Source organism: Ursus maritimus, unplaced genomic scaffold, assembly GCF_017311325.1.
Source record: "Ursus maritimus isolate PB19 unplaced genomic scaffold, ASM1731132v1 scaffold_10, whole genome shotgun sequence".
NCBI lineage: Eukaryota > Metazoa > Chordata > Mammalia > Carnivora > Ursidae > Ursus > Ursus maritimus.
In genome coordinates this window covers 8,797,997-8,823,432 of record NW_024423344.1, presented here as the reverse complement: position 1 = coordinate 8,823,432, position 25,436 = coordinate 8,797,997, and the positions used below count along the sequence as shown (strand labels likewise).

The 25,436-nt window shown below is 47.6% G+C and overlaps 2 protein-coding genes across 8 annotated transcripts in view; one reads left to right on the top strand and one right to left on the bottom strand.

Annotated features, from left to right (window-relative positions):
* The window catches only part of FLT1 (fms related receptor tyrosine kinase 1), a 171,051-nt gene extending 150,702 nt beyond the window's left edge, over window positions 1-20,349 (top strand). The window contains exons 23-30 of the mRNA XM_040621859.1: window positions 234-356; window positions 1,910-2,021; window positions 3,587-3,686; window positions 9,252-9,357; window positions 9,631-9,773; window positions 11,788-11,872; window positions 13,620-13,714; window positions 17,256-20,349. Coding sequence (XP_040477793.1) covers window positions 234-356; window positions 1,910-2,021; window positions 3,587-3,686; window positions 9,252-9,357; window positions 9,631-9,773; window positions 11,788-11,872; window positions 13,620-13,714; window positions 17,256-17,457 — 966 coding nt within the window. The 3' untranslated portion in view covers window positions 17,458-20,349. The remainder of the gene's footprint in view (window positions 1-233; window positions 357-1,909; window positions 2,022-3,586; window positions 3,687-9,251; window positions 9,358-9,630; window positions 9,774-11,787; window positions 11,873-13,619; window positions 13,715-17,255) is intronic.
* PAN3 (poly(A) specific ribonuclease subunit PAN3) overlaps window positions 1-25,436 on the bottom strand; it is a 233,257-nt gene that overhangs the window by 80,286 nt on the left and 127,535 nt on the right. For 5 of the 7 annotated variants that reach the window (XM_040621787.1, XM_040621778.1, XM_040621797.1 and 2 more), the window contains one exon: window positions 23,725-23,947. In XM_040621787.1, the coding sequence (XP_040477721.1) occupies window positions 23,725-23,947 (223 nt within the window). Of the gene's footprint in view, window positions 1-21,361; window positions 23,948-25,436 lie in introns of those variants that run through there. The other 2 variants (XM_040621805.1, XR_005832276.1) reach the window with 2 other exon arrangements.

Sequence of the window (25,436 nt, the reverse complement as noted above, 5' to 3'; positions counted from 1 at the left end):
TCTTGGCTTTTGGGCCTCAGGGCAGGGGGTGGAGGGTGGGGAGGGGGTTATATTTGTAAAGAAACGCCTTCGTGTTTATGGTCACCCCGTGTGCTTTGGAAGTCGCTTCCTTCATGTAAAGGGTCATGTGAAATGGATCCTCCAATTAAGAGGAATAAGGACACTGAAAAGACGCAGGAAAATGGTGCATTAGATTAAGGAAATGCACTCCTTATGCATCTGTTTTATTCTAGTGCATTCATCGGGACCTGGCAGCAAGAAATATTCTTTTATCTGAGAACAATGTGGTGAAGATCTGCGATTTTGGCCTTGCCCGGGATATTTATAAGAATCCCGATTATGTGAGAAAAGGAGATGTAAGTCAGCGCGATGTTTCTTTGACTCATTTATACCCTGTCGTCTGTAAACCGCAGACCAAAGCCCTTGGTAAATATTTACACACTCCCTGAAAACCATCATGTGCTTTCTGTGAAGACGAGCAGCCCCGATGGGCTGTGCACCGGAGAGCCCTTGCGTGGGGCTCAGAAAGGCCCCCATCTCCTGGTTCTGCTCTTCCCCCGTTGCTGGCTGGGTACCTGTCCTTTTGGGCCGCACTGCCAGAGCCTGCTAACCTGAGAAGTGCTCAGTGGGGGCCTGGGAAGACCGTATCATCGCCTCCCTTGGACTCCTGTGGGAGTTCCCTGTACCGCTGGAAAGAACAGCCTGGACTCTTTCCCTCAAATAAACCCGGGTGATGGATTCAGCAGGTGTGGGTATCTCAGGAAAGGGTGGGGGAGGGTATCAGTCTTATCTTGCAGAGGAGGAAATGGTTTACCTCCCGAGCCTGCCTTCCCGCCTCGCATCTCCCTGATGGCGGCCCCTGGCTTCTCTTCCCTGCTTGTTTTTGAACAGAATGTTATTTTTCAGCTTTGCGGGTGACCTCCTGTGTCCTCTCTTGTCCAGCGAGGGGGCTGACGACTACCGCGGGAGCAGTTCTCAAACTTGAGCGAGCACACACGTCACCTGGAGGGCTTGTTAAGCTGTCATTTACTGAGCTCCACCCCCCAGAGACTCTGACCCAGGGAGTCTTGGGTGGGGCCTGAGAATCTGCCTTTCGAACGAGATTCTAGGCGCTGCAGATAACAGCTGTTCCCAGGACTAGACTTTGAGAACTACTGCTCCACAGGCTCTTTTTATAAAAGGAAAACACCGAACCTTCCTCAGGAGTGCTGATTTGCGAAGTCTGTCCCCATTTTCTGTCATCTCGGTCTCTTCCAGCCTCTCCCACTTCTGTTTCCTTCTCTCTCTGTCTCTCTCTCACCCCCTGTGATCCCATACTTCCTGTCAAATCCCATCCATCTGCAGTGCAAGGCCTAACCCACCGGGACTCCCGCTGTCTGAAGAGAAGGAAGATTTGTCTGCACGCTTGAAAACAAGCCAAACGGTCTCCTAAATGCTATCTGTCACCTTCCTTCCTTCTTTCCTTCCTTCCAGTGCCTTCGCCTGCTCCCCTGATTCAATGACTTTGAAAATCCTGTCTTTTTTATGTAGGAATGCCTTTCGAAATCCTCCTTCTTAAACACCAAAACCCAAACCCTGAAAATCATCGATTTTTCAGGATGTGTCCTAATTCAGATCGTTCTTTTCCAGGACCCCGTAGAGTACATGCCTTTTGAGGGAGAAGGGTTTCTTCCAGAGTCCTGGAGTGAGGACATGCTGGATTCATGGGAGGGGCTCACCAGACATTGCCCGCCCTCTTTTGGTGTGACCCTGCATGTTGTAAGGGTTTCCTCCATTTTAGGAAACCATAGCTGCTCTGGGAAATGATTTGTGGGCCAAGTGTTATCTGGGAGGTGACCCCATGTGCACTTGGGTTGCACATGCTTTGTTTTCCAGTCCTTCTGCTCAAGGCCCCTCTGCCCTTTTCTAGACTCGACTTCCTCTGAAGTGGATGGCTCCCGAATCTATCTTCGACAAAATCTACAGCACCAAGAGCGACGTGTGGTCTTACGGAGTACTGCTGTGGGAAATCTTCTCCCTAGGTAAATCTGGGGGGAAGGAAGGGATCCAACAAATGGCCCAGAACCAAATGTCTGCATCCTCTGTCAAGTGTCCTCCGGATAGACCCACTCTTGAGATCAGCCTCTAAAGGACGCCTGGGTCCTTGTAGCAGCTCACACGAGGAGCGGTGCACACATGTGTGCCCTGCACCTGAAGGACGCCCTGTACCAGCACACACGGGGTGGGGGAGGGGCACCACGGCATCGCATTAGCGGTCTGACTCCTTCCTCTCTCCTCTGCTCCTTCTCCTAATTCCTCAAACTCCCCGATTCCTAACACCCTGCCCCTTCCCTCCCTGCATCACCCTCCCCTCAGAATTTCTTCAGAAAGGCCCCAGCAAGCGCAGCTCAGCCTACGGGGAGGCCTTTCTCGCGGCTCTAATACTAGCCCAGCTAGCCCTGGACGCTGGCTTACATACGATGAGCAGCGGGAACACTGGTTGTGTTTTTTCTGCTTCCTAGAACATCCGCGATGGGTGGCTCGAAGCCCTGTTCCAGGCCCCAGGCACACACACGTGCACCGAGCCCACATGTGCTTGCAGCCCCACACTGGCGCTCCGAGGCCTCCCAGCGTGGGGTCTAGCCAACAGTCTTTTGGACTTTGCCAAAAATTGGCCTTTCGGAGCAAATAAAAGTCACCCAGTAACATCCCTGGTTTCCTGTAATGTGTGAAAACCATTCCCCTGCTTTCGATGACAGGCACCTGTTGCTTCCAGTCCTTGAAAGCAGCTTGGCGTCCGCAGTGGCCCCATAGTGACACAGTGCCAGAGCCGCACGCCTCCCAGCTGCTTCCTACCAGCAGCAAGCACCAGACAGTGCAGACAAACAAGTGTTGAGAGACACTGGATCCGAGGCCTGCAACAGGGCAGGTCGGGAGGCCTTCGTCGCCCCCAGCTCCGGTCACGCCTCCCCCGACGGGCAAGGTTGCGTGGGCCTCCTGGAGGGGAAAACCGGCCGAAGGCAGAGTCTGGGCCCCTGGGGCGCACTCCGGCCCCAGACTCCCACCCCGTTCGGCCTCACCCTGGAGCTCCAGGCCCCCTTTCCCTCAGGTCCCTCACAGCAGCTAGTGCGCCAGCTCTGTGAGGAATTTCCAAGAAAGTAGTGACGTAAAGCGTTCTCACTGAGGTGTGATTGATCCACGAGTATCCGATTCCAGGTCGACTGGCGTTTTAAAAAGAATCTCCGTCACCCAAGGTGGGAGTCTCTGATGACGGGCTTTCTTTATAGAGTTCCTCGTGGGGCGAGGGGAAGCCTCTGCAGAGGAGAGCCTTCCTCCTGACCAGTCAGACCACAGTAGCCGTGGCCATGGCCTGTGGGCATCGGACACCCAGCACCACAGGCCCGACCAAGCAAGCCTGTGGCGCGGGCAGGGTCAGCTGAGCCTCTCGGCCGGCGCTTCTAGCTGGGGAGAGCCATGCCAGTCACTGGGGATTCGGTGCTAAGCCATCGATTTAAACGGAGGAGGCCAACACTGACTCACTCCCCCGTGGTCTTCTGCACCCCGAGGCCATGACATGCCCTGTGCTTTCCCCCACTGTCTCCCGCAGGTGGGTCTCCATACCCGGGTGTGCAGATGGACGAGGACTTCTGCAGCCGCCTGAAGGAAGGCATGAGGATGAGGGCCCCCGAATACGCAACTCCTGAAATGTGAGCCCTCAACTTCCTCCCTTCCCCATCTGACCTCGCTCTTCCCACCAGCACCCTTCCGAAAGGGGTCTTCCTGCCGATGTTCAGCCCCTCTTGGGCCCAGCTGTGCTGGAAGTGGGACACATTATCCCTGACCCATCCCTCCCCGTTTCCCCTCTTGAGTACGGACATGACTTTTCAAGGCCATTCACTGGAACTGAAGTTAGAAACTGAGCTTCTAGGTATGAATCCAGGCACACTGAACAGACCGCCCAGGCACTGAATGCAAGACCTTGTCCTCGTTCACAAAGTGGGAGCCAAAGGAGCTAAGCAGCCTCAGGGGTGAAGGGCTAAGAGCTGCTGTGGACCAGTCAGTCCTCCATGCACACTAGAGACCTGTGAGGGGGTTTCGTGTGGAAATCAGGGAAGAGGCATAGGAGAGGAAACAGGGGCTCTCCCGAATGAAGTAGAGATAATACTCCACAGAAGGTTCTGTGGCACGAAGGCTTCTCGAGACTCTGTAGGAACTGGCAGCTGTGTGGAGCTTCTTCTTGAGGTGGCCCCCTGCTTCCGACCCTAGGACTCCAGGCTCCACGCAGAGGCTTTCTCCCTTGTGCAGATGCTTGCCGGCCTCCCTCAGACACTCTTTTCCTGAAGCTTGTGGCTGTTTTGCACTTTGAGGCCTGAGCAGGAATGTGATGACACCTGCAGTTTTGTTGAACTGCTGCTGACAGGGACTTGGGCCTCCCCAAGGCGGCACCACCTTTCCTGAACTGGCAGGCGGCCCTCCCTGTCCTACCCACACAATGGGGTCTTGTCAGAAGCCCTAGGATGGCCTTTGGGGAGGAGTCAGAGGGAATGAAGGAAGTGTGGGCTTGGCCAAAGTGCAAGGTTGCTGTCTCTTCCTTCATCAGCTGGAGACAAGGCTAGGTCAGACCCGGGGCGAGGGTGGGAGGCTGGGGCCCTGAAGGCCGCGCCGTGAGCAGTATGAGCGCAGTAAGGAGCTAGGGGCGCCTGTTCTTGTCAGGCTTCTGTGGAGTCTTATCAGGAAAGGCCAGAGACCCTGAGGCGGGGCTCCTTTCTGAGAGCTGGGAACGGAGATCAGCCCCCAGGATGGCATCTGGGCTGTGGAGTGTGGAAGGCACGGAGAGTTTTTAACCGCTTGCCTCCTTTTGCTTGCTCGAGAGAGGGGCAACGGCCAGGAGAGCTGGTGTAAAACGACATTACTTTGCACTTTACGGTTTTCTAAGTGTTTCCCCCACACACACCCAGTTTCCCTTGACGGGCAGACAGGCAGAGGTGATCATTTGAATTTGATGAGCAATGAAACTAATCTCAAAAGTGAAGTGATTTGTCCTCTGTCAACTAACTGGTAGCAGAGGAGACATTTAGAAGCCAGTCTTTTGGACTGATTTCCCTAGATCACAGGACCATTACATTAGAAATACACCCCACATTCCTTCGAAAAAAGGTTGCTCTAATACATCCACTCATGCTTTGACCTTTTCTTCCACTTTTCATATAATCTGACAATCACGGGCGCCTGGGTGGCTCAGTCGGTTAAGTGTCTGCCTTTGGCTCAGGTCATGATCCCCAAGTCCTTGGATCGAGCCCCGCATCGGGCTCCCTGCTCAGTGGGGAGCCTGCTTCTCTCTCTGCCTCTGCCCTTCAGCTCCTGCTCTCTCTCTCTCAAATAAATAACTAAATCTTTAAAAAAATCTGACAATCACAAGACTAGTTCTCAACTACTAACCCTAATAATTGCAGTCATTATTAAGTAATGTTTAATATTAACTAAACAGTTATTTAGTACTTAAGTGCCAGTCACTGTTTTAAGGGTCTTTTAACACATACTGACTTACCAACACTCATCGAGCCTATACAGTAGGTGCAAGGCTTAACAGCGTTTCACAGGTGAGAAAACCAAGGCACAAAACGTCGAAGCGATCTGCCGCACTACTAAGTTCGTCTGAGCCCAGAGTCCACGACACCAGGCCACACACCTGCAGGTCTGTTCTAATACCTACCCAGATTCTGGTCCAAAAGGACTCTAGAGGTACAAAGTCACATCAGCTTGGGACCAAAACCCCCTTGGGCTTTATCAAAGCTTCAAGTCTTCACATTAACCACTCCCAGGAAACCCTTGTATCCCGGGCAGCCTGTAGACAGGAGGATGGTTCCTCCATGCTGGGGAGTTCTAGAAATGGTGAAAAGCAGCAGCTCTGTGAAATGTTTGTGCCGAGGGCTGGAATGCAAACCTTCAGCCATTCTCAGGCGTTCAAGAGCTGGTGGAATAATTTCCTTCTTGTGTGCTCCACAGTGGGAAGGCCTCAGGGAGGACAAAGTGCCGCTCTCGGAATTGGCCTCTGTGACCTGAACTTGGCCTGAAGTGGCGTGCACTTGGGGGCTTGGGTGATCGCTTGAAAAGGAAGCCCTTCCCACAGCTGGCTTCAAGAAGGGCTGTTGGGGTGGGTGCAGCTGGTGTCTCTACTGCATTCAACCTGTTTATTTAGTGAGGTAAACTGTTCAACCCTGAGTGGCTGGTTCCTCGCCCAGGGCCTGTTTCATCAGATGTCTTTCAATAAGGAAATAAGCAATGAATGTTTTGATTTTTTTTTTCCTTTGGTGTTTGCTGAGATGATTTGCACTGGATTTTAGGCAAGAGGAATGGAAACTAGAAATCAGAAACCAAGAATCAAAATAAAAACAGCAAGTAATTGTAGGTGGTCCCTTTTGCTAGTTTGGGCAGAGAGAGGCCAGGGCGAGTCCTGCTCATAGCGACTTTTGGCTCAGCAGGGAAAGGGTGCTGGCTGAGAGAAGCCAGGGCCCCCAACAGGACCACCCCCCTTTTGTGCCTGGTTCAAGCCTTTCTTGCTTTGGCTACCCCTCGTACCTGAATGTCCTTCCAACAGCCTCCGAGACTGCTCGTTGCTAGCACTGGCTTGGGTGATTAAGCTTCAGGGTGGTCGGGGGAAACCAGCCAGCCTTCATCACATCACAGCCAGTGCACTGGAGGTGTGGGACCGTGGGCTTTGTCCAGTGACCTCCTGTCTCCTTGGTAAACATTTTTGCACCCAGCTCAAAAAATTAGTAAAACATGTAAACTTCAAGTGAGCTCCACATAGGATTGTGCGGACTGTCTCATGCCACTTCAGACCTCTGGCCACTAGCAGGCTGGGTCAGGTTGCCTGAACAGAGCAAGTGCCTTGAGCCGTGGCTCTGTGGCTGGTGGTCAGGGATAGTCAGGGACCGTGGGCACTGCAGCCCCTGTCCTAGGTCTCCCAGACAGCAGGGACAATGGCCCCAAGTTGGAGAGCCTGTGCTCCCCTCCTCCCTCCCAGTCTCCTTCGTGTCTGCAAATTGAGCCTCAGTAGAGTGGTCCTTGACATTGGCCTTCACAGCTCCTGGGACCCGTTGAGGCCCACCGCACCCCTGGGAGTTAAGGAAAATGGGTACAGTAAATGAAATACACAGGCAGGAGAGAACCAGAATCATCTTCTGAGAAGAGCCTTGACCCATCAGTTTGGACAAAGTCAGGGAATCTGTGATTCAGACAAGTGATCTTTATGAGCTCCAGTCCCTTAATCAAAGACTTAGGAGATGTGCTCGCTGTGTACTCAGAAATAGCAGCTCAACTCCACCATCCAGCTGTTAGGGGAGCTTGCCGTTGAAGAAGGCCACGTGGGGCCACCCTTCCCCTGGGGACCTGAGGAGACACACCCCCGACCACAGTGTCTTGCCTCTCAGAATTGTTTTTCCTGTGCAGTTCTTTTACTGTTCAGGGTTTGCCCAACATTGACAGACAAGGTGCAAGACCGTCCCATGAAGTCATTATTTCCTAGATGGAAATTACACTGCTGAGAGGCGGCTAGGACAGCTTCCTTTCGGATTTCAGTTCTAGGAACAGCCTTGCTTCTTCCAAGGAACTGGGCTGTTTTTAACTTTTGGCTTATGTGCATCACATAATTGATTATTCCTTCTTTTCACCAGCTGCCTGGGAGCTCGGAGCACTGCCTGTATCCAACCCCTCCGAGTCAGGACGTACATTTTGCAGATTAGCTTTGCCTGAGCTTTTGCCTTCTTTAAAATTCCCCCTTACCTCTGATATTCTTTTCTCTTTTGGTAACCTTCTTATAGTCCTACTTTGTTCGTCACCTCATCTGTACTTTGAAATGAAATAGGGAGATCCTCGACACACGCTGGGATCGGCTGGTGCAGACTGAATCATGTGTCTAAGAAGTGGCAGTGGGGGGGGAGGGGACACCCAGGTCCCAGCACTGCAAGTAATGTCTGCAATATGGCTTAGATCTCTTCCCAGAGACCAGTCTGAGTTCCTTCTCAAATATTGGAGTACTTGTTTGGCAGGCCCTGAGCTAGGTGAGGGGTGTGGAGATGCGGTCCTTGCCTACAAAGTGCTAACGGCCAGGTTCGGATCCAGGTCCAAATTCTGAGGCCATTCAGACTTTGCTCCAACTTGGTCAGAGTCCTCTCTAGTCCAGATGATCTTGTGAGAGAAGAGATTACTTAGAGTAAACATCTCTTGAGGAGAGCAAAGAGCCCCGGGAGAGTAGATCTGTAAGCCAGTGTGTGTATAGACCTCTGGGGTGCGTTCTTCGGTCGGGGCGGGGGTTGAGAGGGGTAGGGTGGAGGGGCAGGCAGAGACCTACATTCCCTCAGACGGGACCAAGAGAAGAACCCAATACCTTTCCATCTCCAAGGTCAGAGGAGAAGAATCATAGAGAAAGCCTGTTGACATTTAAATCCCAGGACATGATCTGGCTTCTGTGAAAGTAAGACAAACGTTCTCATATCCAGAAGCTCAGTCTGTACCTAGTGCCTTGAGAGGTGTGGGAGGTCAGTTTGTGATGGCGACTTTGAAATGCTGAGGCTGGCAGGGGGGAGAGGGGGTCAGCCAATGCAAGAAACCTGCACGCAGCCCAAGGAATGACCCACATTCCACACAAACATTCACCTTTTGGAAGAGACAGGAGTCCTGTACACAGTGCCTTCTCTACCCGTCTCCAGTGCTGAGCTCAATCCTGGAATCGTGAGGGCCTGGACCTACCACAAGCTTCTTAAGAAGCCTGAGCCAAGCTGTTTTCACAGCCTGAGAATCTAAGTACCACATACAATTCACCCATGGATGTTTGTGTCTGTGTTAGCTTTTACCTTGAAGGGGCATTGCCCGGCTTTGGACACTGAGGGGAGGAGCTCTACACTGCACACCGAAGCACAGGGCAACAGTAGTGCTTCCTTGTCCAGAAGCTCGGCTTTACTCAAGAACAGCTCATGCCTTCCCCTCTGCAGAAACCACAAGCACTCCAAAGAACTTGGGAGGCGATGGGCTCTGGAGGGTTGGTCAGTCTGCCTTGGGGGGGTGGTGTTTTACCAGTAGGACCTGGCCCAGACAGCCTTGCGGGGAGCGTGTCACATCCCCACACCCAAAAATGAAGGCAAATACAATCTACCACGGGCAGCATAGTCTTTCTCTGTAGGACGACACCCGTCACTTTGCTGGTGCGTGCGGGGCAATTTATACGATTACCACTGGTGTCCAGCTGGTTCTGTTGTGCTTTCACCCCACAGCTATCAGATCATGTTGGACTGCTGGCACAAAGACCCAAAAGAAAGGCCAAGATTTGCCGAACTTGTGGAAAAACTAGGCGATCTGCTTCAAGCAAATGTACAACAGGTATAGCTGAATTTATCTAGAATATCAGAAGACCCCAATGCCTTTTGAATGTAAGCCAAGGGGGTGTTTTATTTGTTGTTTTAAGAGCTCTTGATAGCAGATTAGCAGTTAAATGTGCGTGTGTGTGTGTGTGTGTGTGTGTGTGTGTGTGTGCGCGCACGATTATCTTCCCAAAACAAGACTGTGGAAATGACACAGTTGAAACTGACATGTTTCAGAGACATAGGCTGAAACAGAAGTTGTACCATTAGAGCTCTGTCTTTGGTGTTTTAGGACGGTAAAGACTATATCCCACTAAATGCCGTACTGACAGGAAATAGTGCGTTTACATACTCATCTCCTGCCTTCTCTGATGACTTCTTCAAGGAAGATATTTCAGCTCCAAAGTTTAATTCGGGAAGTTCTGATAATGTCAGGTAAGATTTTTCTTTCNCTAGCCTTATATTATACAATTTTCAAACATTAAAAAAAAAAGTCAACCTCTGAAATTCACCCATAGTTAACATTTTGCCCTATTTTGTCTATGTGTAGACTCTGTATTTTCTTGTTTTTGCTGAACCAATTGAAGACGAGCTTCAGACATTATGACATTCTACCCCTAAATTTTGTAAGAAGGTCGTTCTCCTGTGTTACCACAAAAAAATTATCACACTGAAGAAACTGATAGTTCCTTAATATTAAACATTCACATTTCCATAAGTTCCCCAGATGTCTTTCATACCTTAAGAAAAAACAGAAGACAAAAATGGGATCCAATGAAGAATAACACATTGCATTTTATTCTAGGATAATCCTACATCTTTTTTTTCCCCCAATAACTTTTTTTCATAAGGCCTTAGATAAAACAAACTTTTTTTTTTCTAACTTGACATACTAACCTCTCGTTACTGCAGAAGAAGATGGAGAAGGGATAAAGGGAAACAATATTGATTGAGTGCCTCCACTGGGTGCTGGGGGCGGGGGGAATTGGCTCTCGAGTACTAATGGTTACATGTGTGTCACACACGTTCATCACTGGCAGTTCTACATGTGTCAACACGTCATCACTAGTGGTTGTACATGCGTCACACGTCAGTCCTAACAGTTGCATACGGATGCTCATCACTGCTGACGGTTTTGTGTGTATCATACACACTCAGTACTAATAGGTACACAGACACACGCAGTGTGTGGTCTGGCACTGTACTAGGCTCTTTGTGTACGTCAATTCCTTTAATGCTCAAAACAATCCTATACAGTAGATATTATTATTCCTCTAACACAAATGGGGACAATAAGTCTCCATGGGAGATAGCTCGTCAAAATGGTGTGTCTAGAAAGTGGCAGATTGGAGTTTGTAACCTAGGTATTTTGATACTCCCTCCCTGTTCCCATGCTGTTAGAATGATTTTTGGGATTTAGACTATCCTGTGGGCCTTCTAGCATCTTTACCTGCAGTAGGCACAACCCTAGAGCTTTGGCCTCAGTGCAGCCAGGAGAGGCATGGCTAAGGGTTGGGACAGTCTGAAAAGACTGACAGCCATCTCTAGTGGCCAGCCTAGATCTGTGGTCATGGATTATATAGGTCAGTGGCACTGCTCACACTTCACGACCAGCCCAAGAGGTGGAAACAGATGAATCACCCCCCCCTTTTTTTTTGAGATAAGAGAACTAGCTGGGATTGAACACATTAGCAATATCTGATTGTATCAGAGATGGGGGAGGGAAGTTGTCAGTTATTTGGGCCTTTCCTGGATGCTGCTTTGCCCTAGGCCAATAAGGAGCTTATCTAAGAGACTGGGCCTTGCAGGTGAAGATAGGGTTTCAGACTGAGAAAGTCAGTCTGTAGGTAGTGGAGATCTCTGCCAGCCTTCCCAATGGATCATCAACAACAGGTCAGTCAGAAGGTAGTTATAGGAAAACACAAAAATATTACCCATTTCTCCCAATCTGGAACCCCAGACCAGAAGGTACAGGACTAGCAGTTAAATCAGCTCTGTGACCTTGCGAGCTCACGTCCTTGGTCCGCTCACACCCTTTGAGAAGTAGGCAGCAACGCATTATCAAGTCACGTCCCCTCTCTGGGCGTCATTTCTCTCTTTTGTAATGTAGGGCGTTTAGACCACATGAGGTGTCAGGCTTCTTCCAGGCCTGACATTTCTCCAATTCCACAGAGGCCTAGAAGCCCAACCACTGAGGACTCTCTCAAAGGTCCCTCTGGGGTTTTGCTCAAAACTATGCAGTGTGGATTGACAACCAGGGGAGGGAGTGGCCACCGCTGTCAGGATTCCTAGAGGAACACAGAAAGCAAGAGACCTTCGGCCTCAGGAGCCAGGGGATTCCTTTGGTACTTTGGTTCATCTCAGCTGGGATACAGTGCCCATAGTCTCCCGACTAATAAAACCTAGATGCATTTTCCTGTCTTGATTGTTCTTTCTGCTTCTTCATCAGATACGTGAATGCTTTCAATTTCATGAGCCTGGAGAGAATCAAAACCTTTGGAGAACTTTCACCAAACACCACCTCTATCTTTGATGTAAGTAATGGAATTCACCTCCTCAAGCCACCCTGGCGGGGCACTTCCCCAGACTCTATCCGAACACAAGCTCCAGTAGTCTGCTGCCTCTCAGTCAGTGGGGTCAGTAACGAGTAGTGGCTGAAATGACAATTTCAGGGCACGGACAACAAGACTTAGCTGTACAGAGCTACTCTGAAAGCAGGTAATTCTGTAGTTGGACAATGACATGGAATTCACTCCAGGGTCCACGTCTTCACCTGGTCATAGTTTAGTCCCTTAGGAAACGTCATTGTGTGTTTCTAAGCTTCTTGGCTATCAGTGATGGAACCCTGCTTTCAGATTAATGGCGGAACTCAAAGCTGTGAGAGGCTGGGTCTTCACGATGTAACAGAAAGCTCTCCCTTAAGAGTAGCCTTGAGGTCCTGAGAGAAGTCTACCCAGGCTTTATGCTCCTTCCCACTAAGCAGAGTTTGAACAGCCTTGGTCCTACCCAGCCACGCTGGGAGAAGCAATCCAGTACAGCCTGGCAAACGCAGGGCCTTACCCAGCTTTTGTCTCTTGGAAGCTCTGGGACGTGAGGTTGAGAGAGGAAGGGGAGGAGAGGGAGGGCTGAGCAAGAGTGCCCTCTGCCATCAAGCCCTTGACACTCAGAGTGTGCTCTCCAGGTAAGCACCGTGATCACTAAGCAGACTAGAAATGCCGAATCTCAGGACCCATCCGTACGCGCTGAGTCCGACTTTGCCCTGTCACAAGGTCCCCAGGGGACTGATGTGCACAGCTAATTTGAGGAGCACTGGTAATGCCCAGGTCCCATAAAAGGGCTGGAAAACCAACCACAGGGTGAAGGTGATGACCGCAAACACTGTGACCTCGAGACCCGGCACAGTCATTAAAGCACCAAAAGCGTTTCAAACACACTAGAGAGGAAAAGATGACTGGAACATTGGAAAACATTACAAACACGCTGCAGAATACCAAAGTAAAGTAGCTGGAAATTTTGTTTTTCTGCTTAGTAAGCTGGTTTTAAGTCCTAGGGAGTGACACTGAGCAACACGTGGACAGTTTCTGTCCACCCTAACCCCCCCCCCCCAGCCCGATACAGCAGGGATGATAGCTTCTTCGCTCGCTTAGGCTTGCTTACTGATGAGTAGGACATGGACACAGCCCCATCAGAGACTCAAAGGGTGGAGGAACAAAGTGTGGAGGCCACACACGGGGAATGCTGTATTAACAGAGTAAGGAAGAGGCTGCGTGAAACTCCATGCTAAAGCTGAACCAAGGAGAAAATGGAATTATTGCAAACCATGACCGTGGAGAGCCTGAAAATTCCATAGGATCCACAAGAGAAACAGTTAAACCAGGTCTTTATAATTTCTTGGAATTTTTGCATCTTTTTTATGACCCCCAAATAACAGCATACTCACAACGGTCATCTGCCAGAATTAGGTTTAGTAGATGGATGCAATCATCGGCATAAAAGTTTACTATAAAAAATGCTCACCTGTTACCTGCAGCTTCCCCTTTTGTTTAAATGTATTTTCTTCACCTTCAGAAAGAAGGACCTCAAAGTCACAGGGAATAATAGGCATTTCTTGCAACTGACAAAATTTAAACTTGCCCATGTGGAGAACATGCTTTGTCTTAATAGGCAGGTGAGGACAGAGCCGGGAGTGACTTCGGATGTGTATCCCAGTATCATGCCCCAGACCCGTGGGCCCCTCTGGGTCAGGCAAGAAGTGTAACCGTTTTCCTTCCTCCCCACCAGGATTACCAGGTGGACAGTAGCACTCTGCTGGCCTCCCCCTGGCTGAAGCGCTTCACCTGGGCTGAGAGCAAACCCAAGGCCTCCGTGAAGATTGAGTAAGGAAGCGGGGGTCTTTTCTAGGATGGGGAGGATGTGAAGGAAGATGCTGGGGGAAGCTCATTCGCCCTTCTCAACTACAGGGTTCAGGCATTGCAGAAAAGCACTTTTTGTCCTGAAAAGGGCAAGAAGGAGGGTATAAAAGTCAGAGACAGGCGCACCGAGTGCGAGAAGGAAGCCCGGGATTTGAGAAGTCGGAACCTGCAGACAATCCCAGCAGGGACAGGCAGTGCAGACACTCTGAAGCCCAGTGCCTCCGCTGGAAGGAGCCTGATACGCCCAGCGGTGAACAGTGCAAAAGCCAGATGGGGACCTGCCAATGGGGGCGGGGGGGGGGGGGCAGCTTCCCGTGATTACGCCCTGGGCTGGCAGTGTTTGTACAGGAAGGCTCGCGGGCCTGCTTCCCCCAAGATGTGCCATCCTGAGAAGCCAACCCTTCCAGGGAAGGCTTGTTTCTGGTCAGATCCTGGAGTGCCCCCTTCCCTACAGGGCCATCCACGGGCGCCGTCGGAACTGCTCAGGCTCCAGCTTTTCACTCCGCTGGTCCTGCTAGCACTTGAGCTTCTCTGTGCTCGTCTTACCAAGGGATCGTGCCGGACCGGCGAAGGCTGGGCCTGTCAGGCATGCCTGCCTTTCCTGATTCAAATGCCTGCCTGTCTCACCCAAAGGCAGAACGTGCTCCTTTTTCCTCTAAATCAGGGGTCAGCAGACTTTTTCTTCAAGAGCCACATAGAAAACAATTACTCAGGGCCCCTGGGTGGCTCAGTCAGTTAAGGGTCTGCCTTTGGCTCAGGTCATGATCCCAGAGACCTGGCATCGAATCCTGCACCAGGCTTCCTGTTCAGCGGGGAGCCTGCTTCTCCCCTTCCCTCTGCCACTCCCCCTGCTCGTGTTCTCTCTCTCTCAAGTAAATAAATAAAGTCTTAAAAAAAAAAGAAGAAGAAGAAAACAACTACTCAACTCTGCCATTGTAAGATAAAAGCAGCCATCGCCCATATATAAACAAGGAGGTGTGTCTGTGTCCCAATAAACTTTATTTACGAAACAGATGGCTGTGGCCAATGAGCACATGAAAAGATGCTGAAGGTCATTTGTAACCAGGGAAACACAAATGAAAACCATGACCAGATATCACTTCACACCCAGTAGGATGGCTAGAACTAAAAAGTTGGTGTTGATGAGAATGTGGAGAAATCATAAGCCTCATGTGTTGCTGTGGGAATGTAAAATGGTACAGTCACTTTGGGAAAGAGGATAGAAGCTCTTCAGAAGGCTAAGTAGAGTTACTCTAAGCAATTCCACTCCTTTGGTACATACCCAAGAGAAGGAAATCTTATGTCCACACAAAAGCTTATTCATAGGGGCACCTGGGTGGCACAGCGGTTAAGCGTCTGCCTTCGGCATTATGGGATTGAGCCCCACATCAGGCTCCTCTGCTATGAGCCTGCTTCTTCCTCTCCCACTCCCCCTGCTTGTGTTCCCTCTCTCGCTGGCTGTCTCTATCTCTGTCGAATAAATAAATAAAATCTTTTTTAAAAAAAGCTTATTCATAAATGCTCATAGCAGCATCACTAATAACCCAAAATAAAAACAAGCCAGCTGTTCTGCAATTGATGAGTTGATAAAATGCAGTATACCCACAGAATCAAATATTATTTGCCAATTAAAAAGAACAAAGTACTGATACATGCTACAACAAACCTTGAAAACATTATTACTGAACGAAGCCAGTCACAACAGACTACATAGTGTATGATTCCATTTACGTGAAATGCCAGGATTAGGCCACTCTATAGAAACAAATTCGTTTGGTAGTTGTCGAGGGCTGGGGGTGGGAAGTGTGGGGAAGAAGGGTAACTGGCTATACTAATGGGTATGAGTTTTGCAGGGTGAGGAAAAAGTTCTAAAATCGATTGTGTTGATGGTTGCACCATCTGTGAATATTCTAAAAACCATTCAGCTGGACAGTTTAAACAGGTGAACTGCAGCTCAATAAACCTGTTTAAAAAAAAAGAAAAGAAAGAAAAAGGAGAGAAAAAGAAAAAGAAAAAAAAATTAGAGGTAAAAGAAGAAAAAGAGAGAAAAGAAAGAAAAGGAAAAAAAGAAAAAGGAAGAAGAAGAAGAAAAGAAAAAGAAAGAAACCAAGCAGGTGGCCAGCCCACAGGCTATAGTTTGCTGAACTTGACCTGAGTCAAAAGGTGGCCCCAAATGCCCCGAAGGGATTGAGTTAGTGCAATCTAACAACCGCGAGGAAGTCTGAAGGGGAGGAACATTACCAAGCAAACATCTTCACACTTGGGTCCTTCTACCGCAAGCACCACGATGGTACCCGAGCTGAGTCCCCTCAGAGGGTGGGGGCCCTCGCGAAGAAGACGTGTGTAAGGGAGGAAGGAAAGCAGCCTACCCACAGCCTTTTGCTCCCTGTTTTGGAACACTTAATCTAGATCTCCGTGAAGGAAAGCCATAACCGCGCCCTCGACTCTGAGATTAAAAATATAGAAAACGCTTGACGTGTTAGTCCAGAACCAATCGAAATAATGTTGGTAGCACACGAGCGTGTTCCAGTGCCAGCAGGAGGAACCCGACAACTGTGAAAGGGCAAGAGCAGCTTTCCTTTCTTGTGCGTCTGTGTCAGGCTGGATGTCACACAGAGAACCAGAAGCAAGTTTCTCCTCCTTGGAGCCCTGCTAGCGACAGGCCCGTAACTTCAGTTTTCTCGAACACAAACGTGGTAGGAAGACACCTGTACTGCCCTGTTTGTCTGAAGCTCTCTTCGCTTCTGGAGGCTGTTGTAACACATCCCCACCAAGCTAGCGGCTTCAGCCAAGAGAAACTTACCCTCCTGCAGCTCTGGAGGCCAGAAGTCCAAAATCAAGGTGTTGACGGAGCCGCCCCTCCTCCGGAGGCTCTGAGGGAGCACCCATTCCGCACCTTGGCCAGCTCCTGGCGTCTCTGGGCATTCCTTGGCTTGTGGCCGTGCCCCCCCCCGCTCCACCTTCAACCCCCACCTTCCGCGTGCGGCCGCGAGTCTCCATCAGCCTCTCTTACAAGGGTAGTGAGTGTATTTAGAGCCCACCTGGGCGATTCAGGCTGCGCTTAATCACCTGTCCTGCCGCACGAGTATTCAGCCTCTGTCCTACAGAGTGCTAGTCGCAGGTGCCAGGGATTTGAGATCAATTTATTTTGGAGGCGGGAGCATTTCTCAGCCTACCACAGTAGCTAAGTGGCCCAAGGGCAGGGGAGGGCCATACCCGCCTTGGAATTATTTTCCACCCGGGACTGTGCATTTGCAGTGTCTATTCACCCGGCCCACCCCGCGGCCAGAGGAACGCATCCTTCTGCCCAGGGCCACCAAGCTGGCAGTAGAGAAGCAGCAAGCGGCTCTAGAACAGAGACTGACCTGAGACTGAGATGGGCTTCAATAACCATTAACTCTAGGACAGTTACGAGCAAGGACCTAACAGGAAGGGGTGGACGTTAGTCTTTGTTTTCAGGAAATCAGTTTTGTCTATTTAATTTTGTTCTCTTTTCTCCGTTTAGCTTGAGAGTAACCAGTAAAAGTAAGGAGTCGGGGCTTTCTGAGCTCACGCAGCCTGCTTTCTGCCATGCCGGGTGTGCGCACGTCAACAGAGGCCGGCGCAGATTTACGTACGACAACTCAGAGCTGGAAAAGAAGATTTCGTGCTGCTCTCCTCCCCCAGACTACAACTCGGTGGTCTTATACTCCACCCCGCCTGTCTAAAGTTTGACATACCGCCTTCTTTCTAGAACCACACAAGTATTTATGCCCCCTGAAAACTAGCTTTTGCCAGTATGACACATATATAAATTTACACCTTTACCCTTCCACAGGAGCAAGCTGCCTTTTGTGATTTTTAATAGTGCTTTTTTTTTTCTTTTTGACTAACAAGAATGTAACCCCAGATAGAGTAATAGTGACAAGTGAAAGACACCACTGGTAAATCCTCACATTATTCAGTGTGTTAGAGAAGCCTTTTCTAAGCCCAATGACTTACCTGCTCCTACCCCCAAGACCACAGGGCATTGGATGAGTCAGGAGAGGCACTGATCACACGGTGTAGTGTGGACTCCAAGGGGCCAGCCACCGGCGCCCTAGAACCGGGAGGCAGCGAGCCCTAAGCCGGCCTGTGCAATGTCTCCGGGGTCCTCTAGCAGATGCAACGTGGAAGGAGGAGAAGGAAAGAAGGGAGAAAGGAAGAAGAGAGCACACAGGACAGAGCACTGGAGAGAAGAATTTGTACTGTCCCATATGGGCAGGGAGTAGGAGAGGGCTATCAGCCATGACAATGCAGTGGCTTCCAAACCCCGACCGAACCCGGTCCACATGGAGGACCCAGCCAGGGAGCAGACAGGACAGAAGGATGAGGGGACATTTTCTGGATTCCGGCAGGCAAGAAAAGGACATATTTTTTTGAAACTACAAATTTTAAAATCTTAGCTATGGGACTGGATCTATGCCTATTCCCATATATGACACATTTTGAAATTTCTAGCACTGGGCTTGGTGCCCAGATCTGGGCCGAGACTACAGGCCCCTCTAGCAGGATACACTGAAAACTCACCTTGAGCTAAGCTGGCTCCATGGCATGATGGCCTCACACCTAGCAGGTTGCTCAGAGGAAGCTAATCGGAATGAGTTTGGTCTGTCAGGGTTACCTGTTGGGCTTTCAGCCACATGACAAAAATATTGTCAGATACTATTTTAAGTATTAATACATAATCAAGACACTTCACTCAATTTTTTACATTAACCTGTTTTGTACAGTTATAAAAGGAAGTTGAGGAGGATGAAAATGAGTCTTGTGGAGGGTTTCCTCTACACCAAAACCAGGATAGATGGAGCAAAAACAGGATGAACAGAGTGGAAACCCCATCTCTATACCAACTCACTGAAACAGTTGGGACCCAAAGGATAGGAAGTCAGTCATGCTTCCTTTGTAATGGGGATTCTACTATCTCATGCTAGTCTACTGGAAAGATGTGGAAGAACGTTAACCAATGTTTATTAAGCACTTTATGCTCCTTGAGAAAAAAGGTGATATGTAATTTATGCAAGATACTTTTAGAATCGGGACTCAGGATATTAATGAGCCATCAAGAGGAGAAAAGCCTCTTTTCATCTGCTTTGGATCTTGCCTTGGGTCTGAGCATGATGGAAATAGGGAGACAGGGTACACAAGGGTGCCGACTCTTCAGGGTCTGAAGACCCTGGATCTCTCAACTGGCTCTGTTTGATGCTATGTATTTAGGATGTATGCACCTTCTAAGGCCAGTCAAGGCTGGACAGGCAACAGTGAACTGCTGCTTCTGGCAGTAGAGACGAGTATGCTTCCCTTTATGCAAGTAACTTAACTCTAGAACCTGAAATTAGAAGAATCTTTGCTTCCTTCCCTGGCGTCACATGCTGGTTTCAAAGTTCTTAGTATAAAGAGATGGGACAGTCAGCACACCCCAAGTGAGGCAGCGGGTGCCCCAGCGGTGGCTCTGCTCGGGAAGCCTCTGGCCGGCAGAGAGGTGAGGCAGGCCTCTCCATCAAGAGCTCAGTCCAAACAAAATCAGGCCAGGGCCAGAAGAGGGGACGAGCTTTGTTCTTCCCCCTCTTCGCGTGCACAAAAGCACCTGGGACAGCTGGCGACAGTATCAACCAGGTAACCAGAAGGAGGTTCAATAGGGGAGATAAAAGAAGACCTCAATCAATTCTCTCGTGCTTTCAAATCAGATAAGGATCCAGCAATGAGGGAAAACAAAAACCTTTACTTCTATGTACCACATCTTGGTTTCAATAATCTAATTCTTAATTGTTCAGAGACCTTAATAATGTCATCTTTCCAAAAGAAAAAAAAATAAACATGTACTAGAACTATGTTAATTCAGCTGCTTCAAAGACTCAGGTTTATATCCTACACGAGTCCTTCAGTCAACAAGGGTTCCATCTAGAGTCTTAACACAGAAAGAAAATGGAAGCTTGCAGGAATGAGTCTATCTAGTGGCAAAGTGCTTGCCACGGATTGGTTCGTCTACTAGCCCTGAACATTTATTAAAAAGCACTGAAAATTAAAAGACTACTAATCAACTGATGATATTATTAGAACCATTTGTCATTTATGACAAAGAATAGTTGGCACTAACGAGTAAAGCGGCATTTCCTTTCAGGATTCGTGAGACCATGTATGTGTAACAGTGTGGGTGGAATGGGACTGAAACCATATGCAAGTCTGTATCTAGTTAGTCTAAGAAACGATGGTCAGACCTTAGTTTTAGCCCATGGAACAAATTTGTCCCAATCCTGAGAAATGTCATGTAGGTCTTCTAGCTGTGCCTTGTTTCCCAGCCCATAAGAATGTCACACATGAAACAGATACTTGCCTGCCCCTTTTCATTGGTGAAAGGAGGAGCGCATCTTTGACTGACAGTGGTAGTAACTGTATGTGTATATACGTGTGTGTGTTTTGTGCGTAACTATTTAAGGAAACTGGAATTTTAAAGTTACTTTTATACATACCAAGAATATATGCTGCAGATATAAGTAAGACTTAATTTGGTCCTACATCTCTAGTCACTATGAATGTATTTTGTATGCTATCTTCATATAATAAATTAACTTCTAAAGACATCTACATATTTTCTCCAATTTGCTTATTCGTGAAAAAAGGGGTCATGGGTTACCTTGGGAGTGAAAGACTGGTGCTCTGAGGGATCTCATTAAATACCAATTATGAAACAAGGAAAATCAAGCAAGCACTCTGAAGAGAGGGGCAAAGAGCTTTCCGCGCCACAAGATGGCCGCTCTAAAGCATCAGTAAATCAAAACCCAGAAAACGACACAATCAGAAGTAAATGTACAGACCAAGTGCAAGTGCTCGCTGCAAATGGAAGTGCCCTCAATTAAAAAAGAGGTGGGTTTTCCCAAACACTAATTTTCAGCTAAGAAATAATGATGATAATTACAGGATGTGTGTGCGCATTTCTGTGTGTGTATTAAGAGATGGTAGATAATTAGACAAAAGCCTAAGACACTAGAGCTTCCCTAAGAAAAGTACACCAGCCAAATATCCTTCACTTGTGTTTTGGTGGATTACATCGTAAGAAGAGAAATAATTCAGATCATCACTAATAGACATGTGACCAACACATTGTCTTGGAAAGTGGTCGTATCATCATGAGGAAACTACATTGGAGACATCTTGTAAGGGACACCAGGCCTCCTCTCTTTGGGACAGAGGCAAGAAAAAGGAAAAATGACTCATTCCAATAAATGTGTGGTTAACTGAAGAGGGCATGAGGCATTTTATCTTCATGAATATGAAATCCTTTAAAAATATTGTTGGTTTTCATAACTTAATAAGAGTAAAGTCACTCATTGAAGCACATGATTTGAAGAATGCTCGAGGAATTGGTGTCACATCATAGTTTAGAAATTTTCTCATGACTCTGGAAACTTATAGTACATTTGGGAATTGTCGTGGGTTTTTGTTTTTTTTTTCTTTCTTTCTTTCTTTCTTTTCTTTCTTTCCTTCCTTCCTTCCTTCCTTCCTTCCTTCCTTCCTTCCTCCTTCCTTCCTTCCTTCCTTCCTTCCTTCCTTCCTTCCTTCCTTCCTTCCTTCCTTCCTTTCTTTCTTTCTTTCTTTCTTTCTTTCTTTCTTTCTTTCTTTCTTTCTTTCTTTCTTTCTTTCTTTCTTCCAGCAGAAGAATGGCCCAGTAAGGTTTACTGGACTCCTTAGTGTTAAACATATTACCAGACTTTTGGGTTTCACAGGCCAGTAAATTTTACAAAAATATCCTGGATCCCCACACAGGGATGACTAGCCTTCTATTTTTTGAACTCAGGATATTTTAAGGGAGAAAAAAACAAAACTAACCCAAAACAAGATGCCACAAATGTTCTATTTCTTGGTCTGGGTGTGGTAGCTAGGTGTGTTCGTTTTGTGATAATTCAGAGCTATATACTTATCTGCAAACTTGTGTGTATGTGTGTGCTATTATTCAATAAGATTATTAAAAGAAAAAAAAAGCCCATTTAATATCACAACTTTTCACAGAAGACCCATTTAAAAAAGAGTAAGGGCTTCATCTCAGAAGAAAATAGATTAACTTCATAGGCCAGCAACTATTCTAAGTGCTTTAGAGGAATAAACTCATTCAATTTCCAAAGCAATCCAATGCAACTGGTACCGTTAGTTATACCCACATCAGTGGGAAGATTGAAGTCGTCAAGAGAACTTCAAAATCTCACCCTCACATCTACCCGCCGGCCAGCACCCGTACTGACACAGCCAGCCTTCTCTGCTGGATGGCCTGTCAGCACATGTCCTGACCCTGCTGGATTCCTTCCTACCCTCAAGGACATGGCTCCAGAAATTCAGCACCCCCTCACCGCCGTCATCTGGTCCCTTTCCCACTACATCAAACATGCTATTCTCTTTCCCGTGTTACAAAACAAAAAAACTTCCATCCTTCCTTTCCCCTATCATCCCATTTCTTTACTCCTCTTTACAGCAAAATTCCTTGAAGTGGTTAGTCTCTGTTTCCGATCCTTCCCCTGCCAAATACTCTTAAACCCACTCAAACCTAGCTTTCTCTGTCACCCTCATGGACACCGCTCTTGATAAGGTTATCAGTTCCCTGCAAACTGCTAAATCCAACGGCCAATTTTCAGTCTCAATCTTCCCTGACTCATCAACTCGACCCTTACTCCTGAAAGTACCTATTTCAACTTTGATTCCAAGATCTTGCACACTTTTCTTCCTATTTCACGGGTCATTCCTGTCCCTCTAGTTTACCCTAGGGCTCTGCCCTTGGACTTTTTCTTCATCTGTACTAACTCCCTTCATGATCTCAACCAATCTCAGGGCTTTAAATGACATCTATGTAATGACTTGCAAATTACATGTACAGACCAGATCTCTCCCCCCAGACTCCAAACTCACACGCGTACGTGTTAAGTTGACATCTCTTGATGCTGTGGCAGACTATATTTTCCAAAAATAGTGGCAATAACATCTCCCATCCCACATGACCTTAGGCAACGTGCCCTTGCCACTTTCCCATCAAATTCTTCTCCCCTAGAATCAGAGATGCCTTTGTGACTCACTTGTAATCAACAGAATGTGGCAGAAGTGACACTGCATGACTCCGAGGCCAGGTCAGAAAAGATCATGCCCTTTCCACCCGTCTCCTGGTACACTCATGCTCCAGAAGCTCCCACTAGAGACCAGGTCCCCATGATTGGAGAAGCCTGAGCCACAGGGTGGGGCCACCTGTAGGTGCTTCCACTGACAGTCCCCAGCTGAGCCCTGCTTTTAAGTCATTCAGTCCCAGTGCCAGACCAGATGATTTCAGCCCCCAGCCATTGGAATTTTCCCAGCAAGGGCCCCAAACATAATGGAATAGAGATAAGCCATCCGGCTGTGCCCTATCCAAATTCCTAACCCACAGAATTCCTGAGAATAATAAAATGGTTGTTGTTTTATGCCATTAAGTTTGGAGTCATTAATTACAAAGTAAGTAACCGTAACAAATGCGTACTGAACATCTTAAATTTAACAGCTCCCAGACCAAACTCCCAATTGTCTTTCCTCACTTCCCCATCCTTCTTGCCTACCTTCGAAAGAAACCTTTGTTTCTAAATCTCTTTCAATTCAGTAGAATCCTCCATCCTGTGAGCATCAGGTCAAAATTTCTTAACAGTGATTTTGACTTCTTTTCTCACTCCATAACCAATAATCAGGATGTCCTTTTGGCTCTGCTTTTGAAAAATATATTCAGAATCTAATCACTTCACACCACCTCTACTGCTATCACCCCAGTCCAAATCCCTATCATCTTTTGCTCTATTGCAAGAGCTTCCTAACTACTAACCAAAGCAATCCGTTTTAATTGTATCAGGTTTTTCAACCGCTCAAAATCCTGCAGCTTCTCCTTTCAATGGGAGTAAAAGCCAAAACAGCCCTAAAATGGTCTACAGAACACTACCCTCCTTCCCCATTACCTGACTTCACTTCCTTCCTCTTCTGTAGCCACACCGGCCCCTTTGCCATTCCTCAAACACTCCTGGCACGTTCCGACCGCGAATTCTTCTCCCTCAGATACCGCATGGCTGGCTCCATTACCTCTAGTCCTTGCTTGAATATCACCTTCCCAGCGAGGGCTACTACCGGATAATCCCACTTGAAATTCTAGCAGCACCACCACCATATTCCCCACATCTCGAGCTGCAAGATGAAACACAGGATAACCAAATTTGAATTTCACATAAACAGATTAATTTTGTAAGACAAATGTGTCCCATGCAATACCTGAGACATACTTAGGCTAAAAAAGAAATTATCCATTGTTTATCTGAAATTCAAATTCAACTGTGTTCTCTATTTTTATTTGCTCCATCTGGTAACCCCACCTACATCCTTCACCCTACTTTACTTTCTTTCCATAGCTATTATTACCTCTTAATGTACTATGTACTTTGTCTTCTTCCCGCTAGAATGGAAACTCTGTAAGAGCAGAAATACTTGTCTGTTGTGGTCAGAGTTGCTCTGTTGGTTCCTCTAGAGCAATGCCTGACATTTAACAGGCATTCAATAAATATTTAATGAATGAGTGAATCCCAATTCATTCCACTGTGAGTAAGTGGTTTCCCAAGATCACAGAGCTCCAAGTGATAGAGCCAGTATTTGAACTCAGGTCGTCTTGTTCTGGCAAGCTGGTTTCTTAACCACCATACAGACTATTTTTAATAAATGTTAAGGACATGTGTTTTAGAAGTCTTTCTTCACTGGGGCACCTGGGTGGCACAGTCAGTTAAGCATCCAACTCCTGGTTTCAGCTCAGGCCCTGATCTCAGGGTTGTGAGATCCAGCCTCGCACCGGGCTCTGTACTCAGTGTGGGGTCTGCCTGGGATTCTCTCTCCTTCTCTCTGCCCCTCCCATTCATGCTCTTTTTCTCTTTCTAAAAAATAAAGAAGTCTTTTTATAAATAAATAAATAAATAAATAAATAAATAAATAAATAAAGTCTTTCTTTACCGCACGCCTTCCCCCACACTTGTACAGAAGGTTATTGTACAGATGCACCCCTAATTCTGTAATTGCTCAAGGTGGAGGGAAAACACCTGTTTTTGACCATTCAGAGCACAGGAGAGGAAAGTAATAAAGCCGTTTTGTATCTCCGTTCACCAGAGTGTATGAGATGTAACACTGGTCTAGCTTTAACAGTATTTTTAATGTTTTCTCTTATGAAATTTAAATCTAAAAGATCCCCCAAAACATCCTCTACTCTAGGCGGACTAGCCTTTCTTCCCCATGAACCTACAATGGTCATTTTTATTTGCCATCAAATCCATGGATTTTTTTTTTCCCCCACAAGATCCTTCTACACTTATTCTCTCTCTCTCCTCTGAATTTCTAAAAGCAACTCACCCGTTCCTTCAGCTGAAAAGAATCCCTCCTTCCTCTTTACTCTAGTTACCCTTCACCTAGGCCTCAAGTCCCTTCTCACTTTCTATTCTGTATTTTTTTTCAACTTTTCAAATGTACAGGAAATAAACACTAGGTACTCAGATTCAACAAACGTTAACATTTTTGCCATTTTTGAAATCTACTCTTATATTCTGAATAATGTTTCTGGAGGACTAGGGGGGAGGGGCACTCTTCACCTATATGGTAAATTCCTGAAGTACTGCATCGAAGGCTAGCCATATAGCAT